The sequence below is a fragment of the Gossypium hirsutum genome, chromosome A13 (assembly GCF_007990345.1).
Source record: "Gossypium hirsutum isolate 1008001.06 chromosome A13, Gossypium_hirsutum_v2.1, whole genome shotgun sequence".
Lineage (NCBI taxonomy): Eukaryota > Viridiplantae > Streptophyta > Magnoliopsida > Malvales > Malvaceae > Gossypium > Gossypium hirsutum.
Window position 1 is genome coordinate 110,391,182 of NC_053436.1, and position 18,907 is coordinate 110,410,088.

Here is an 18,907-nt window from a genome sequence, read left to right on the forward strand (position 1 = left end):
ATGGTGAAATTAAGATTTAGAGTTTAAAATTTTTTAATGTTCAAAGATAAAAGTAAAACAGAAAAGAGGTTAAGGCAAGGGAATATCTAATTTGCTTGTTGATATTAGGAATGCCACTCCCTAAATTAGAAAGTCCGTTACATGGTAGCATGTCTGCACTCTTAGGCAAATGTCTGCCGATACGATTCTAACTTCTAATGTACAGTGGACTACTTAATTGAAGTCCATTTTGTATTTTGCTTGTAATGACATTTTTGTGGCTAATTCGAATAGATTCCAGTTTAATTAGGAGGTGATAGAATAGATTCTAATATTCGATTTTGTTTGTTTATTAATTAGATTTATAATTTATTTGGTGTTGATAAATGTATCACATTACATACTAAAGTTTAAACAATTATGATGTGTTATATTATTAACTGATGCTTAAAAAGTGACACTTTTTTCTTTATTCTCCATATTTTTGTGGTTTATATTTGAGGTTTTCTTTTATAAAACAATTAATATATTTTATGTTAAACAAATAAATTATATTAAATTTACTAAATAAAAATATATTGTTTGACTTGGAATACGTCTAAAGTTAAGTTAGACTCAAAACTTAAATATCCGTAAATTGAAAAAAATGTAAATTACATCAAAAATCACTAATTATTAGTAAATTTATGTTTTGAAAACTTAACTTTAGAAAGTTATAAAATTATCACTAAACTATTTGAAAGTCTTCATTTAAGTCACTAAGTTATTTCGAAGTTTTTAGTTATGTCACTGAACTATTCAAATGTTTTTATTTAAGACATTGGGTTATTAAGATTTTTTTTTTAAGTTTAACTTGTGAGTTTTAAGCAATAATTCAATGACTAATGCAATGAACCAGTACTTATCGACAAATAAAAGAACATATATAAAAAGTCAAAGTCGACCTCACGATCAATGTCGAAGATTAGAGAAAAATTATTTCAAATTTGATTTGTAAATTCATAACGTTCAAAATTAGCTAATAAAAAAACCTAAATTATAGAAGAGAATAGGAAGAAGAACTTTGAATTGGTACAAGTCATGCAAATAGTAAAATGATTATTTATTAAATAAAATTTATTAAATAGTATAATGATTATTTATTAAATAAAATTATACAACAATAATTTTAACATTTTAGCGATTTAAATAAAATTTATTAAATAGTACAATGATTATTTTGTAATCTTTTGAAATTAAGTATGTAAAAAGTATACTTACAATTAGTAACTTTTTCCTGTAGTTTGTTCATATCCAAAATGAAAAAATCTTGAAAAATTCATGGCAAAATCAACGGCTGAAAACGTCCACCATCACTTCGCACTACAAAATTGCCCGAATAAAAGAATAACAAAGCACGGGCGTATCTTACAAAATGAACACGCAACTGCATCGAAACTAAACCCGGACGTGTTCCCGTTCAAAAAACAGAATTCGATAATCGGCGATAAGTCCGGTCACTTTTGTAAAATTTTTCAAAGAAATTGGTTCCTTTTGCTTGGGTCTCTTTGGTCAATAAAAATAAGGGAAAAAAAAGTCGGCGACCTCCACTGTTGGAACCCTATTTCCCCATTTTCTCTTCGATTCATCACAAATTTTCTTTTAGTTTTCTTTCATTTTAATCATAATCGGAGAACCCGTAAGGTCCATTAATTTGATTCTATGTTTTTCTTTGATGATTGATTGATTAATTTAATTTAATTAAAAATTTTAGTGGTTTTGTTGTGGTTATTGTTGATTAGATCGATTGGTTATTTTTTGAGATTTTTAGGTTGTTGGTTACTGGTTTTTGCTTGGTTACAGATTGTAAACTGAATATGGATTTGGTGGCTAGTTGCAAGGTATTTTTCTCAATTTTTTTCGTAGTATAATATAGATTCATTTTTTTTCATATTTTCAGTGTAATTATAGAGGAGTTAACTAATGAATATTGTTTGAGAACTGAAATTTTTATGATATTATATGTTTATTTCTTTATCAAATTCAATCAACTAGGTTTTTGCAATGTAATCTAATTTTTGGAGATCTGGTAATCCATTATAGAGGGGATATAGAATACTGAACTTAGTTTGGTAGTGGAGATTTTCTGTTGTTCTTAAGTGGCTTCTGAGAATCAAGTAGTTTTGTGAGTAAGCTCATTAAGGATGGTTTTGTTGCTTCCAGTTATTTTTTATGCTGAAAATTCGTATCAGCTGTGCACATCGGCTTCTCTAACTTTATTTTATACCAACACTTAAATTATGGAATTTTTGTACTTATCATTATATTGTTTTGTTAGTCAGAGTATAAGACTAAATTCTTAAGCTGAAAGTGAGTAAATATATTTATATGTTTTTGATGCTTGTTAGGCTTGATGCTAATACATCGATGCCTTTTTTGTTTATTTTAAAAAGAAATTGTCTACCGAGAGCTAATCCCAATATGATTTCCTATTATAGGATAAATTGGCATACTTCCGAATAAAAGAACTCAAGGATGTTCTCACTCAATTGGGTCTTTCAAAGCAGGGGAAGAAGCAGGTTAGCAGAGGCTTTAGATGATGCTCTGTATTTTACTTGGTTCATCTTCTTGTTTGGAATGCTTCTGTTGAATCTTGTTCTTATTGCCCTCTGTTCATGGTTCACTCTGTTTTTACTTTTTTTCATTTCTCTGCATATAGCTAGTAAATATTTTAACTTTTTAACAGTTTTTGGTGAGATCACATTATTATTATTTTTAAAGGGTAGGTGTTAAGTAGATTTTTTACTTCTCTTTTTCTCTTCATGCTTGTTCTTTTTGTTTGCACCAAATGGTATTTTGAGTGTGCTGAGGTGAATGGTGAATTTTCACTCGTTTGGTGTGTTGCTCCTAAGTTTTTAAACTATTTACTGGCTGCAGATTTAGCAAGAGCCTTAAAAATTTTGGGGGCTATGATAATTTTTCTTTTGTCAGTTATCAGTATTTTTAATATAATTTGCAACCTCATGGTGTAGGATTATGTTTGACCTTTCTGTAAATCTCACTTGTAGGACCTTGTTGAGAGGATATTAGGTGCTCTTTCTGATGAACAAGGTAAAATATTCTTTTCCTAGCTGTTCCTTCTGTTTGAAAAGGGAGCTTGTAGCCTCCATAGTAATTTATGGATTATATTTTCTTTTAAATGTTTCTTTCTGGCACTACTTTTGCTATCTTGTGACATATGTCATCAGAGTGCTAGTATTTAGCTGTTGATATTATTGTGTCTTCAACTCAATCATAGTCATACTGTTGGATGTGAAATGTATATTGTTTTCAGTTTTAGGGTGTAGGTCAGGTGCGGGGTTGCGGGATGCGATCAAGGATAGTAATTATGCACCTGTTATTCTGCCTAGTTTTACTTTTCTTCTAGTTTCTCAGGGTCACCGATATTGCAGCATTTAACCTTTTGATCTTCTAATTTCAGTATAATTTGTTGACATTCCAATGGCTCTTTGTAATTTTTTTTAGGAGTGCAGTGTCTTGGGTAAGGGTTGTAGACGAGTATGCTATTCAGTTGAATTTTCACATTTTCTGATTTTTAGTGTCATTAGACTGCAATTAGTTCAGATTTGGCTCTTTAAGTCTGTTCAGAAACTACTATGTTCTGCTTTTATAATAATGTTGGGCTTGCTTTCTGATTTTCAGTTACAAAGATGTGGGCAAAAAGGACTCCTGTGGGGAAGGAAGATGTAGCAAAACTTGTTGATGATACATACAGGTTTGTATTTAAATTAGTTTGGAATTAGTTTTTTTCCCCCTTCTGCGAACAAGGACCGACTTACTATTTAGATAAGATGATGCTGGCTGACTGGATTTAGTATATCAGGTTATTTTATGTATTAATTATCTTTATTTCCTCTTTCTGAAGTGAATTTCTTGTCCTCAGGAAGATGCAGGTTTCTGGTGCTACGGAATTGGCATCAAAGGGACAGGGTGTGCCAGACGGCAATAATGTTAAAATTAAAGGAGAAGTAGACGATCCCTTTCAACCAGATGTGAAAGTTCGTTGTCCTTGTGGAAACTCATTGGAGACTGACAACATTATCATGGTAATGATAATGAGCTTAATGTTCTTTTCCTCATTTTATGTCAAATGATATGGATGTCACAATTGTATGTTTGGCATTTTGGGGTGACCACCTATTTAAGATTGTTTCTCTGGCTTTTCAAATTGGGATTTGTGTTTGCTTGATACAAAATAATATATTATGCTCAATTTTTGTACTATTTACTGCCTTTTGGTGGTATCTTCTTATGATTTAGAATCTTTGCACCTTGACTTGCACATGCAAGCTAAGTCTTCAAATCTCTATACATGAAGTTGGTAGTTTTTCTAAAACTCTTGAGGCTGTGGTCTTAATGAATCTAATGACTAGTTTGACTGATTTTGTTGGATTTGATAGCAAAGGCCAATTTTGAACAAGTGTATAGACTTGTGCACTCTAGACTTCCTCCTGGATTTTCTTCTTGCCCTTTTAATTTACGATGGAACCGTTCATCTCCCATAGGTTGACATTTAGCTCAAAATTGAAGTAGGTGCCTTTCCCAGTGGCCTTTTTCTGCAATAGGTATATTCTAATTCAGTTTTCTTTTGTCTACTTTCATACGAATCTCGCCCTGATGCATGATATATCTTGCTTCTGCTGTTTTTTTTTACTTTTATTGTCTACGTTTTATTGTTTCTATTCATAATTTCAATTTGTATCATATGCCTTTCTCCATTTTGAGAATGGATTCATGAATTCTGAGGACGTTGCTTTCTTATTTTCCTCTACAAAATTGTGCTTCTTGCATCTTAAATTGAGTTATTGATTTTTTTGCTTTCTCTCATTGCTCGATGCAGTGTGAGGATCCAAGATGCCAAGTAGGGCAACACTTTGGTTGTGTTATAATTCCAGAGAAGCCTATGGAGGGAAATCCAGCAGTTCCTGATTTCTTTTATTGTGAGCTTTGTCGACTGAAGCGAGCTGATCCGTATGTCTCTCCTCTGTTTATGTGTGTCTGTGTTTGCATCCGTGTGCTTCCAAATTGTGTGATCACTTCATAATTGATGATTAATCTTCTTACTGGTTACAGTTTGGTTATTGGCTGAAGTTCAACATCATAATATAGAAATATGCCAATTTTATTTTGTAGTTCTGATCTAACTGAATGTGTTCTATATAAATGTTAACATAACAGACGTTTGTATATTAGTTTGGTTGGATGAAGTTTGTTATTAGGCTGCAAGATTTGTAAATATTATCTTACTTTTGTACCTTCCGCAACCTTGGGAGGAGAAAGGGGAAAAAGAGATAAGTGTGAGGAAATGTAAGAACTAGTTTTTGGTAGTGCACATAAAATCAGTGTTGTATAGGGGTGCGCTTAGGTGTGCCTGCACATTGTGCCTTAGTGGTGGACAACAAAAGCACCTCAGACAATTTGCAAAATACTGTTATTTGTAGCTATAATTCTATGCCTATATTGATGTTCAAAAAGTTAATACTGAATCATCCTTAATATTGAAGAAAGATGCTATTTGTCAAGCAGTTAGTGCTTGCTGCACCTTATATTTGTTTTCTACTGTGAACACTTCATGAAGCATTTAATTGGTATACACTTGTATGTATCTAGTATCCATCTGGATGCATCAAGAATATCCTTTCTAGGCTTAATATTAGTGAGTTAGGAAATACTGTTCAATCTGTTATACCTTGATTTTATGTTACATCCTTTTAAATCTTGATGTGGTTCTGTATGTGCAGTTTTTGGCTTACTATTGCAAACCCTTTTTATCCAGTGAAGTTGGCGATTGCAAATATCCCTACTGATGGGTAAGTTTATCATATGAGAAATATTAGAGCTCTTCCCCCTCCCCCAAAAAGAACAGAAAAACAATTTCCAGGTTGTTTTGGTGTGAATATCATTATACTGTAATCTCTAATGCTTTGTGACCTCACTTATAGTAGTTTGTTTAGTGATTCATATCCTGCATTGTGCAGTACAAATCCAATGCAAAGCGTGGAGAAAACGTTCCAAATCACTAGAGCAGACAAGGAGTTGTTGTCCAAACAAGAGTATGATGTCCAGGTTGACTAGTGCCAAAAAAAAAGTGTGCAGTTTGGTATATTGCTTTTTGTTATTTATCATGATATTTTTGTTTTTCATCTTGTCAAATAGGCATGGTGCTTGCTTCTGAATGACAAAGTTCCATTCAGGATGCAGTGGCCTCAATATGCAGATTTACAGGTCAATGGTACGAGTATTAAAGGTTTTCTTTGACTACTTAGCAGTTTATTGCTCCTTTTACGGCTTAATTATTTTTCTACTGTTTATTGAGGAGCATACTTCGATCTAGCTAAAAGGGAAAATAAAATAAAAGAAAGAAGCATGTTTAGTTTTTTTTGCCTTGGATTTTTCCTAATTGCAACTTCGTTCTCCAGCTCGAAATCAATATAATTTTTATGCACTTCTCTATTTCAACTTTGATCAGTAACTGACAGTTTTTTAAACAGGTGTTCCTGTTCGTGCTATTAATAGACCTGGCTCTCAATTGCTCGGGGCTAACGGTCGTGATGATGGTCCTATTGTAAGTTCTGTCCTATAATCATATGCTCCTTAGAATTTACCCTTTACATGTTCCTGCATGTGTTTGGAATGGATGGGGAAGCCTGCCGGCAGGTTATTGCATGTGCTTGTTAAAGCCTGTTACTTCTTGTTAGCTACCTAAGAAACTTCCATTGTCTGAACACTTGTTTATTGTGTATTTTGTGGCCAGATATCTCCATGTATTAAAGATGGAATTAATAAGATAACTTTGACTGGATGCGATGCTCGCGTGTTCTGTTTTGGAGTTAGAATAGTTAAACGACGAACTGTTCAACAGGTATGTTCAGAACTTCAACCCTATATGGATTGTTCATACACTGGAATTGCAAGATTGATTGCTTTGCTTTCTGGGAATTTCTTTAGTAAAAAATTATATATGTTCCTTTTTGCAAAATAAAAAGCTCAGCATATGATGTTTTTTTCCAATGCCTGCTAATTCTTTGATTACTTTAGGCAGTCTAGATTGGTTTGCTCACAAAGCAGAACAGAATGCAAATATATTTAGTCCTATCGTAGTTGACCATGTTATTTTCATTTGACTGCATCGGATTTATGTTTCATATTTTCTGCAAAAATGACTACAGATAAGACATTTGACTGCCTATTAATTATTGCAATGTCATAGTTGAGGTGCCTGTGTCAGTATGACATTGAAATGGGTATGGGATCCAATAAATTAGACTGGGGAGAATGCCACTAAATTAATTTAATTGGTTTCCTGAGGAAAGCTTTTTTGCCACTTTTTTTCCCCTTTTGCCTTCTTCAATTACTTTAAAAATCTTAATACTACCTGATGAACAAGAGCGTATCATCAATGAAGGTAATTAGAGGAAAAGAATGAAGAACAAAGAGAGAATGGTGCTTTATCATGGCTGTAATTTTAATAATTAACTTGAAGAGCTGGAAAAATTGGAGAGATTACTGTAGAGGAAAAAACTAGAAATGAAGAGAAGGAAATTGTGAGATCAGATTTGGGGCTTTCTAATCTTTGTTATGCAAAGGGCTCCATTTTCATTTTATTAACATGGTCAACTGAGTTTTTTTTTTGGTTCCTTTATGGATCGTTTATTGTGCATACTGTTGCCTGTTGGTTTGCATAATATGGGCCCCTTTCAATAGAATAATTGAGAATTTAAGAAGTAATGAGATTTCTGCCTGAATTTATTTAAATGTTTTGGGCTGGTAATGAGGTTTACATGCTTTTATGATTTTGGTTTGTTTTTTAGTTTCGGAACCAAAAATATCTAGTTTTAGCTTGAGATAATGGATTTTCTCCTACTAATGGAAATATTAGGCATTTTGTTTTTCTTCAGTCACATATTATCATATGGCTTAGTACTATAGATTAAACTACAAACCCTGCATGGGTATGCAGCTCAAACTAACTTGCCTATCTCTACTATGCCTGTCCTAGATACTAAACACGATTCCCAAGGAGAATGATGGTGAACGTTTGGAAGATGCTCTTTGTCGCGTTCGTCGTTGTGTTGGTGGTGGAACTGCAACTGACAATGGTGGTAGTGACAGTGACCTAGAAGTTGTTGCAGATTTTTTTGGAGTCAACCTACGCTGCCCTGTGAGTTATACAGTTTTAGAATATGCTAGCAATCTATTGCCTATATTTCTGCTGATGTGCACGATTTTTGTTCTAAAAATATTACATGCAATTGATTAGGCTTCATTTTTCAAGTATTTAATTACTGTAGTTTGTGAAGCATCTCTAGAATAGATGGCTATGTGCCCTGCAAAATTCGTGGATCAAATTCTTGTAGCATCACGTATGTGTCAGCTTAGTTACTGTAAAATGTTAATAGTGGAGGAATCTAACTTCTTCATGTGTACATGGTTGTATTAATATTGGTAGAGGCTATTATGCATGGTTATTAAGGTGTACTTAATGTAAAAATTACCTGATGCTACATTGAGGCACTTGTGCATGGTCATTAATGAATAAAAACCGGACTGGAGGTGAAATTGTGACAACCCTGGTTCAACCAGTTGAACCGAAGTGTTCAGTTAAAAATAATTTAGAATTAAACATGTCTTATATTTAATATTCAATACAAATTATTAGTTGATAAGAATTTGTATGTCTTTACATATGATTAATTAGAAGTTCAAATCTCATCACTTGTAAATAATAAAATTAACAAAAAAATGGTTAACTACTGTGTTAATTCATGTACCTGTCATTAATGAATAAAAACCGGACTGGAGGTGAAATTGTGACACCCCTGGTTCAACCAGTTGAACCGAAGTGTTCAGTTAAAAATAATTTAGAATTAAACATGTCTTATATTTAATACTCAATACAAATTATTAGTTGATAAGAATTTGTATGTCTTTACATATGATTAATTAGAAGTTCAAATCTCATCACTTGTAAATAATAAAATTAACAAAAAAATGGTTAACTACTGTGTTAGTTCATGTACCTGAATAGATATTCAGCACCAACCAATTTGAATGGACTATTTCTTCACTGTGCTCTCCTTTTACCGTTGCTTTGTGATATTCATTTTTATTTGCATATCCTTGACAGATGAGCGGCTCAAGAATGAAGGTCGCTGGAAGGTTTAAGCCTTGCATTCACATGGGTTGTTTCGATCTTGAAGTTTTTGTGGAGCTTAACCAACGCTCTAGGAAGGCAAGCTACAATATTACAGTGTTTGTTATTTTTTGTAATTCTTTCAGGCTTTTTGACAAGCATTAGCATGAATGCAGTGGCAGTGCCCAATTTGCTTGAAGAACTACTCGCTGGAACACATTATAATTGATCCTTATTTTAATCGCATCACATCCAAGGTCAGTACCCTGTTCTTTATTTATCTTCATTTTGTCAATTTGTGATATTGATGATCAGCTATCATACAGATGAGCAATTGTGGCGAAGACATTACTGAGATTGAGGTCAAGCCTGATGGTTCTTGGCGTGCAAAGGCTAAAAGTGAAAACGAACGCAGAGAGCTTGGTGATCTTGCACTATGGCACTCTCCTGACAGTACCCTATGTGAATCAGGCAGTGTGGAGGATAAGCCAACAGCTGAAATTTCGAAGCAGATCAAACTTGAAGGTACTGAAGGACAGACAGGTTTGAAACTCGGAATAAAGAAGAATCAAAATGGGTACTGGCAGTTTAGCAAACCTGAAGACTTGAACAACTCATCTGCTAGTAGATTACAAGACAGGCTACGTCTTGAGCAAAAATTTTTACCAATGAGCAGCAGCGCTACCGGAAGTGGTAAGGATGGTGAAGATGCCAGCGTAAATCAGGATGCTGGTGGAACTTATGACTTTACAAGCAACGGGATTGAACTTGATTCTGTGCCTCTGAACATAGATTCAGCATATGAATTTACTGACCAAAACCAATCTCCAACAGCAGGAAATGCAGAAGTTATTGTTCTTAGTGATTCAGATGAAGAGAATGAAATATTGATATCTCCTCCAACTATGTATAAGGATAATCACAACCAAAATGATGGTGGGGGACTTGGTTTTCCGGTTGCACCTCCTGGAATTTCTCACCCATATTCAGAAGAACCACCTCTTGGGCCTGCTGCTAATTTGGGTCTTTTTACTCCCAATGATGAATTCGACATGCCTCTGTGGTCATTACCTTCGGGATCTCAAGATGGTTCTGGGTTTCAACTATTTAATACAGATCCGGATGTTGCAGATACCTTAGTTGATCTGCAGCGAAGTTCTCTCAATTGCCCTTCGACAATTAATGGTTATCCATTGGCTCCTGAGACAACATTGGGATCTACAACTCTAGTCCCTACTTGTTCCATCGGTCAGGTTGATACAAATCTAAATGACAGCTTGGTTGACACTACCCTCTTTGGTGGAGAGGATCCCTCACTTCAGATATTTCTTCCAACGCATCCTTCAGGTGCATCAGCAGAGTCTGGTTTGAGAGATCAAGCTGACGTATCGAACGGCATCCGTACCGATGATTGGATCTCACTTAGGCTTGGAGGTGGTGCAAGTGGCGGCCATGGGGACTCAACAACTGTGAATGGATTGAATTCAAGGCAGCCAATACCTTCCAAAGAGCGTGCTATGGACACTGGTTAGTTCCCTTGCTCTTTTGGAAAAAGCGCTATATTAAAAATTTCGAAAAAAATGTATATACTTGTATCTGGCACACAAGTTTGAGATTAGTAATTCACTGCATTAGAATTTTTCCTAGCTCCATCACTGTTCTGAAGTTTCTAGCATTGATTGTTACTTCCTTCTGCAGCTTCTCTGTTGCTTGGTATGAATGACAGTAGAAATGGGAAATCAAGTAGGCAAAGAACGGAGAGCCCTTTCTCATTTCCTCGGCAAAAACGGTCAGTTCGACCAAGATTATATCTCTCCATCGACTCAGACACCGAGTAATTGTGTTCGGCAACTTGTGGATAAATTTGGTGATCACTCATGAAGAACTGGATTTGCGTTTCAGTTAAAACACGAAATTAAAATTTTCAGAATGGAAGTGCTGCCAAATTAAAAAGAAGGGGGCAGCTTCAACGTTGCTGTGTTGATGACTTTTCCGAGGTGAGGTCGGAACAGGAGGGCTTCAATACCTGTAAGTGTTGAAATCTCATATTCTAATACTAGTTTATTCTAGGCGTGGTAGCATAAAACAAGCAGTTTTTACCCTAGAGTTAAAAAGCACAGAGGGAGGTCGTTTTTGAGTAAAAATGTACAGTTAAATTGGAATTTTGGGTAAATGGATATGCATGCAGTTGTGGGGGGTGAAGTGAGCACAAAAAGATTCCGCCCATTTTGCCTATTTTTTGGTCTAAAAGACAGTTGGGATCAAATAGATTTGTAAATTCACTTAAATTCATAGAGAAACCCCCTTTTTATATTATTTTAATTGTATTACTTTTGGCTGAAAATTTTCCGTTGGCATTGCTGCTATATTTTTAATAGATGAATGTGTAGCTTTGTTATGGTGCATGACACTTAGGATCTGTTATGATTTTATTGTTATGGGTCAAGCTGTTGACATGTATAATATTGATCAATATCGTATATATTTTGTTTACATAAATGATATCATTATTTGTACAACAGTTTAGGTCATAATGTTTTGCAATTGAGTAAATTACAGCAGTACACTCAATTATGAAAGACTCAACCGCTAGTAAACTTTTTTTTATTAAAAGTTGTAAAATGGTGATTTAACTATTTAATTGCCTTTTTTTGTCATCTAATTATTTTGAATTTTTGGGTTTTTTTTTTAACTTTTATGTTAGTCAGCTCAGTGAGTTTACCCCTTGCAATTTTGGTTTCTAGTATTCATATTTCTTCGTAAAAGAATAGTGTTTTAGAATTTTTTATAAAATTTTGAAACATTATTGTTATTATTTATATCATATTGATATCCATTTGTTGTAAAAAAATTGCGAAAATTAGTTCTTTTAAAAAAGTTGTTATAAAAATGTCTTGAAAATTTCATATATATATTTTTTAAATTAAAAACTTGAAAAAATAATCGAATGATTGTTGTATAATTTTATCTTTCACCTTCGGCTTGTTTGGTAATATAACGTAAAATAATAGAAATTATGTGAACAGATATCAGATAAAATATTTTATCCTAAAACATAAAAGATGACGTTCAAGTTTAGCAAGAAGGAAGAACATGAAACTGCAACAGTAATGTGAAAAAAGCTAACAAAGTCTTAGTCTTCATTTTCAGGTTGAAGAACTGAGAGCAAATTCAACGCTGAAGAGCCAATATGCATTCCTCGAACTATGCCTCCATATCCATCTTTTATTCTGTGGCACAATAACAATATTGAATCCCACAGCGCTGTTCTCCCCTGAAAAACATAAACACGCCATCAAATTATTTGATGAACTACCGCGGGACTAAAATTCATGTCAGACTCATCCACTATCCAACACATTACTGAATCCAAGTAATATAGCATCTAACTCGTATGTGTTTACATCTTTCCCATCAACCAAAGATGTCCAAATGAATCTTAACCATCCAACCATGACAATACTACATTTGCAACGAGATTAACGAGAACTGCAATTACTCACCCTTATATCATCTTCAGATGCTGACATGGAATTTATTTAGTAGTTATTAATAATTATTTCATGCTATTTACTACCTATGAAAAAGTAATTAAAATAGAGCTTCACCTGAAGAGAGAACTGCAATTTCTTGTCCCAGTATAAGGCAAAAATGGGGAGACTCTGTTTCCCTATTGCCAGTATGCAAGCTCCGGGATGAAGAGTCAAAGGAACACCAGATACAATAGCAATGTACTTCTCTGGAATCCTGTCTCTCGGCAAGGTTCCGAAGAACAAGGGGTTCTTACTAGATTGAGCTCCAGCATACGAAGTCGGTTCAACGTGTAACATCCATTTTGGATGCTCTAGAAATGCGCAAAACAGGTACAAGAGTAAGTGAGAATCAGTTGGTAGTTCGTGAGTCCATTTCTTGTTCTTTTTATCGTAAACATCCCCATTTCCTTGATATTCGTAATTCTTCAAACAGGTTCCTTCAGCAAGTTCTGTTCAAACAAATAGTAATTCCGTAATTTAGGTACACTGAAAAGTCTACCAATGCAGAACAGAAACTGAACATTAAAGGGACTGTTGAGAATACCTCGAATTCTTCGTACTGTATAATCAGCTCTCACACTATTTTGTGGCAGCAGCCCCTTCATCCACTCACCTTTCATCAATGAATGAAGCTTTTGGTGTTTGGTAATGGCATCAATACACTCCTGCATAACGGGGATAAAAGGATTTTGTTGAGGGAATTGTAGTTGATTGGCTATAGGCTTAGCTGCATTTTATCAAAAAAAGTACCATTAGCTAAGATCGATAAAACTCAACAAATGTAAAAAATAAAAAAAAATGAAAGACAGCATTGGGATAACTTACGCGTGGATGCCTCCAGAGTTTGAACAAGAGTTGCACGTAATTGATGAAGAAGCCCTTCTTCCTCAAGAGTGAATGATGGTTGCCATTCTTTCGACCTATCAGGCGGAGACAAAACAGCCGGATTTCCATTGGTTGATGGATCATTTCCTACTTGATTAATGGTTACAGAGATATTGAGTTTAGCAGCCGCTTTCATTACCTATAAGCAGAGGATTTGTGAATCTCGTAATTAAATATTTCCTGGGATTCCTCTCAAAATTATTAAAAACATCATAAATCTAAAACAGACAATACATAACATAACATGACGAGATTATATGGTGAAACTAAAATGATAGCATAGATGAGCGAATGAAAAACCTGAACGTGACTGGTTTCAATTTTGTTCAGTAGAGGGTTTAGTAGAACCGAAGAAAACCATTGTCTGAGTCGATCACGCCAGTGCTCGATTTGAGGATAGATTCCCAAATGCTCAAAAGCTTCAACATACTCTTCCATTGACATCGGAGGTGGAAGCTCGCCTTCTCCTTTCTTTGGAGGAGTGGTAAATTTTTGGGAACCGGGAGACATTCTCACAGGCCTCAGTGGTGTACTTCTTGTAGTTCCAGATGTATTAGCTGAACTTGCAACAGTATTCGGACTAGCTATTCCAAATCCACTGATGGTTGGAGGTGGGGTAGCTAGTTTTCCTGCTGATTCGGTGATCTTCTCATCTACTTCAGCAAGAAACTGTTCAAGTTGCTCTTCTGTTGTAATTTCTTTGGCATAGGAGGATCGCTTAGTGGACCATGGGGTTTTCACTAGAGGCTCTTGTCCCGGTGAAGTTTGACGAGAAGATAATGACGAAGTGGATGCCGGAACAAGATATAATGAAGAAGGGGAGCCCTGAGATCTGGATGGTGTAGCAAAAGGGCTCATCTTATTTCCACCACTGGTATTTGATTTATTAGAGCTAGCTAGAGACTTACGATCTGAGCCACTAATTGATGGATGAAGTGGTACAAGAACATCCGAAGAAGATGATGCTGCCAGGGGTTTGGACTTGGGAGGTTTCTTAGAAGAATCCGGTGCAACTTGCTCAACCTTCGATTTTACTCCTAAAAGCCCCAGCTGACGTTTTGTTAGGTTAGGTTGATTTTTAGTTCCTTTAGAAGGAGATACAAGTGACAAACAACTACTGGTGCTCTTGCTTCGATGCCAAGAGATAGCTTTGAATAAGGCAAAAACCGTTCCAACGAAAACTACAGCTGATGCAACTTGTACTGCCTTGGCAAATATATCTGAAGCACCAATAACACATATTTCAATCACAGGAAATAGAGCACTTAAATTCAAGAATCAAAGGAATTCAATCTGCAAATGATGACTTACAAGCCACTTCGTTAGACAAATTTCCGAACTTAAATTTATCAGCGAACCCATTTCCACTACATCAATGTGAGATAAAATGATTGTGTTAGTGAAATGAAAACACATTCAAATCGAAAGAAAAGTATAGACAAGAAAGATAGACAAAAGTCGGTAGCATTTAAAAGGTTAGTTTTCTCCATTTGAAAGCAGAGTAAAGGAAGAAAAACTCAAATTTGGCTAGAAGATTATTGAGTCGAGCTCAAGCAGTTGACCAAGCCGAACTTGAGTATCCTTATGTTCGATTCAAGTAGCTTGCCAATGTAATAGCCTTTTTAAATTTATCATATCAATACATACTTTGAGCCTAAAAAATCCAAGGTTGAAGTGAAACATGAGAATCAAACTCATATTTACCAAGTAAAGAGCTTAATTGATCGTATTCAAGCAAGTTCAAGTTGTTTGATTTTTATCTCGAATCGAACTCAACCTTAAAAGGTGAAAACAGAACGAGTTAGACACAAGTTTTCGAGGTTCAATTTTTGAACCGAACTAATATTCCTTACTGCTTGAGCTCAAACTCTGACTTCGATTACACCCCTAAATCCTACTAATTACCTAACCCTAATCCTATCTCTACTTATCTCTTACTAAATGATGCATATTGGCCCGCAACAGTCCACAACATATCATCGAACTACCTTTCCATTGATGATTCCCTTACAAACCTCGGCTTTCTTTTAAGTATTCATTGAAACAAAAAGGGTCGTTTAATGCATTTTTCTTCAGAAACAAAAATGCATATCCATCACTAGAGAGAAGAGAAAAACCCTTTTTGCTTAAACCCTCCTTGAACCCTAAAACAACCGCCATATGTATAAAATGTATGTATGTATAGCAGGAAAAGACTTAAAACTACTGCGTTTAATGAAACAAAAGAAAAAGAAAAAAAAACCAAAAAAGTGTAAAGTAAAGAACCTGTAAATCGTGGAGAGGAGAGCAAATGCAGATGCAGAGAAGAGAGAAATGATACAAAGAAAAGTTGATTTAGAGGGCTTTAAACTTGTCGCCGTTAAAGCGGCGGATAACGTGGGGTTTTGGTAGACAGAGAACTTAGAGGGCTTCAACGGCGGCGAACCCCTGTCTTGGCCGGCGGCAGCTTGCATGTTTTAACCGCGAATTTAGGGGATTTTGAAAGAGATTTGTTTTTTTTTCTGGGTTTATGGCACCCCGCTCTATTCTCTAGCAGGTTTAGGAACATTGACTGAACAGACACATTGGTTTCAAAAAAGGGTTAGGGTAAAATGCAACTAAGGTCATGAAATTATTAATAAATTTACATTTTGATCATTTAATTTAAAAAAGTTACAAAATGTTCACTAAATTATTTTGAAGTTTTATTTGAATCACTGAAATAAATTATTAAAAAAAGTTTATTTAAGTCATTGAATTATTAGGATTTTTTCTTAAATCTGATTAGTAAGATCCAAACGACAATTTAACGATCAGTATAGTGAATTAGTACCTATTAATAAGTAAAATAACATATCTAATATTTAATTCAATCTAACTATTAGTGCCGAAGGTTTGAAAAGAAAGTTATTTAGACTTTGGTTTATAAATTCGTGACATTCAAATGTGTCTCATGAAAAAAACTGAATTGTAAAAGAGAAAGGGAATGTGAGCTTTTGATCGGTGTAAGTTATATAAATTGAAAAGGCCATACAACTAAGGGTGTTCAATCAGTTAACCGACCCGAAATAATATTAACCGAATTAACCGACCTTTCAAAATTTTTAACCGTTAACCAAACCGAAATTTTTTCAAAAAAATTAACCGAGCCGAAAATTATATGTTTTTTAATTTTTGGTTAAAATAAGTATAAAATTAACCGAATTAACCGAATTAATTGAATTAACCAAATTAACCGAATTATTTGTATAAAATTATATGTTTTTTTATTTTTATTAATATATATTAGATTGGATATTTGGGTTTATGTTGGATTGGGTTTGAGTGAATAGTGGGCTATTTAGATATTATAATTTTTTATTAATTTTTTTCGGTTAACCGACCGGTTTCGAACCGAATTAACCGTTAACCGAAAACTCAAAAAAAATTTAACCGACCCCCAATCGAATTAATTCGGTTAACCGACCGATTAACCGAATTCAGTCGGTTAACCGAATTTTTTCGGTTTTACCCAAATTTTGCACACCCCTACATACAACAGTGATTTTAACAGTCCTATGACTTCAATCAAAACTTTTAAATAGTTCAATGATCATTTTGTAATTTTTTGAAGTTAATTACTAAAACATAAATTTATTAGTAATTTAATGACTTTAAATGTAATTCATCCAATGGGTTAATATAACTTTTAGCCTATTACCTTGGCAATTAGATCACAACTTTTTTAATCCATTTTAGCATTTGAACTTAATGAATAGATTTATTATGATACGTGGATTTGACAAATGTAAAAGTTTAACAATATAATACTTTGTAATTATGTCACAGCTTCAAAATTAAAAAAAAATTAAGAGTATCATGACATCAAACTTGATGAATTTAAAGTTCAGGATTAAAATAGACTTACCAAATAAGACAAAAAAAAATGTGTAAGTAAGAAAATAGACTTAATTGCTATATTTTTCTTAGAGAGATCAATTTAATCAATAACGACATTGAGAGAGACAAAAAAATATCTTTTTTACTGAATTCTAAGGTATATAAATGTATTTTTATATATTAACACAAATTAAATATATATACAACATTTAACTTTACCTTCAAACTAAAATTTTATTTTAATATAATATTTACATTTTAATTTTATTTTTCATATTTTATTACCATATATTAATATTATTATTAATTAAATCAATGTCACAAATTAACTCAATATTAAAAATAACAATAGCACAATAAACAATCGTAATACATTTAATATTATTAATATAATTTATTTACGTACTCATAATTTAATTTATTTATTTTTATTTTAATAAATTATATATTTAATACGTTATTATTAATTATTTTTAAATTATACATTTCTTATTTATTATTAATTTCTAGTATTAATATTAAAATACAAATAAAAATATAGAATAAATTATCTATATTTAACCTAATCATATCAATGCTCGAACCTTCTGGAGCAACCTACAAATAACCCTGATCATTAAGTTTATTACCCTTTTACCCTCCCATTTTCTCGCCTTTTATCTTCTATCTAAGAGAAAAAAATAATAAAAGGAGAAAAAGGGCAAAAAAAAGAAAAAAAAAATCATTTCCTTCAACCAAAGTACACCAAACCATGCCAAGAGGTTCATCGCAGTCGCAATCCTCCACTTCCTCCTCCACGTCCCGGCCGGGGGTTATGGCTCCTCGCGGTTCCGCGGCCGCAGCAGCCGGTATGCGCCGCCGGAGGATCGTCGGAGGTTCTTCATCGGCTACCGCCTCTGGATCCGTCGGTTCCGGTTCCGGGGGCAACATGCTTCGATTCTACACCGACGATGCTCCCGGATTGAAGATCTCACCTACCGTCGTCCTCGTCATGAGCCTTTGCTTCATAGGTTTCGTCACGGCTCTTCACGTTTTCGGCAAGCTGTATCGCGCCAAAGCCGGAGCTGGACCGTGAGGGTCTTGGCTCGGACCTGATCTTCTTTCTATTCGGATCTCCGATCCGTTACTGAACCGGTAACTGAATTTCCGCTTCACTCCTCTCTTCGTTTCGTTCGTTGTTTGACCGTTTTCGGCGTTTAGTCTCTGTAAATAATGATGGCAAGCTTGTAATTATACAGTACTTTTGAAGGTCGTGAACCTTTTTAATCTGCGTTCAAGTTTGATAAAATGAATATGCTTTTTCTCTTTGAAGTTCTTGGGGCTGTTCCCTCCTTTTGCTAGCTTTAATCCAAAAGTGACGTCTTTCACGCTCGTTTTTTAGTTTTTAAGGTATATGGCTTGGCTGCTAGTTTTCTTTAACAATTTAGGCAAATATCGGTTTGAACATTAAGTCGCGCAATAAATGTCGTATGTGGCTCTT

The 18,907-nt window shown here is 34.3% G+C and overlaps 3 protein-coding genes across 15 annotated transcripts; 2 read left to right on the plus strand and 1 right to left on the minus strand.

The window, feature by feature from the left end:
• Positions 1-1,393: 1,393 nt before the first annotated feature.
• On the plus strand, positions 1,394-12,653 carry LOC107889158 (E3 SUMO-protein ligase SIZ1). Of its 13 annotated transcripts, none has more exons than XR_001681673.2 (18): positions 1,415-1,662; positions 1,790-1,859; positions 2,457-2,537; positions 3,027-3,069; positions 3,661-3,733; positions 3,902-4,064; positions 4,859-4,989; positions 5,760-5,828; positions 5,997-6,084; positions 6,175-6,265; positions 6,510-6,583; positions 6,773-6,880; positions 8,018-8,179; positions 9,146-9,250; positions 9,328-9,408; positions 9,478-10,678; positions 10,850-11,179; positions 12,289-12,653. XR_001681673.2 is itself a non-coding variant. In XM_016813503.2 (17 exons), the coding sequence occupies exons 2-17, from the start codon at positions 1,836-1,838 to the stop codon at positions 10,987-10,989; spliced, it is 2,634 nt and encodes an 877-aa protein (XP_016668992.1). In that variant the 5' UTR covers positions 1,394-1,657; positions 1,790-1,835; the 3' UTR covers positions 10,990-11,467. The 13 variants fall into 13 exon arrangements, 9 of the variants coding, with proteins under 9 accessions (XP_016668992.1, XP_040941823.1, XP_016668991.1 ...); XR_001681672.2 differs by having other exon boundaries at positions 12,302-12,653; XR_005907922.1 differs by having other exon boundaries at positions 1,416-1,662; positions 6,175-6,250.
• On the minus strand, positions 12,181-16,157 carry LOC107889159 (transmembrane protein 209). Its single transcript, XM_041085892.1, has 7 exons — positions 15,835-16,157; positions 14,881-14,936; positions 13,870-14,789; positions 13,510-13,708; positions 13,229-13,411; positions 12,760-13,133; positions 12,181-12,425 (listed from the first exon to the last, which is right to left on the minus strand). Exons 1-7 carry the CDS (start codon positions 16,020-16,022, stop codon positions 12,285-12,287), a joined length of 2,061 nt encoding a protein of 686 aa, XP_040941826.1. The 5' UTR covers positions 16,023-16,157; the 3' UTR covers positions 12,181-12,284.
• A 1,776-nt stretch (positions 16,158-17,933) lies between these two features.
• LOC121212666 (protein transport protein Sec61 subunit beta) lies at positions 17,934-18,738 on the plus strand. Its single transcript, XM_041085893.1, has one exon. The coding sequence runs from the start codon at positions 18,179-18,181 to the stop codon at positions 18,500-18,502; it is 324 nt and encodes a 107-aa protein (XP_040941827.1). The 5' UTR covers positions 17,934-18,178; the 3' UTR covers positions 18,503-18,738.
• Positions 18,739-18,907: the final 169 nt, after the last annotated feature.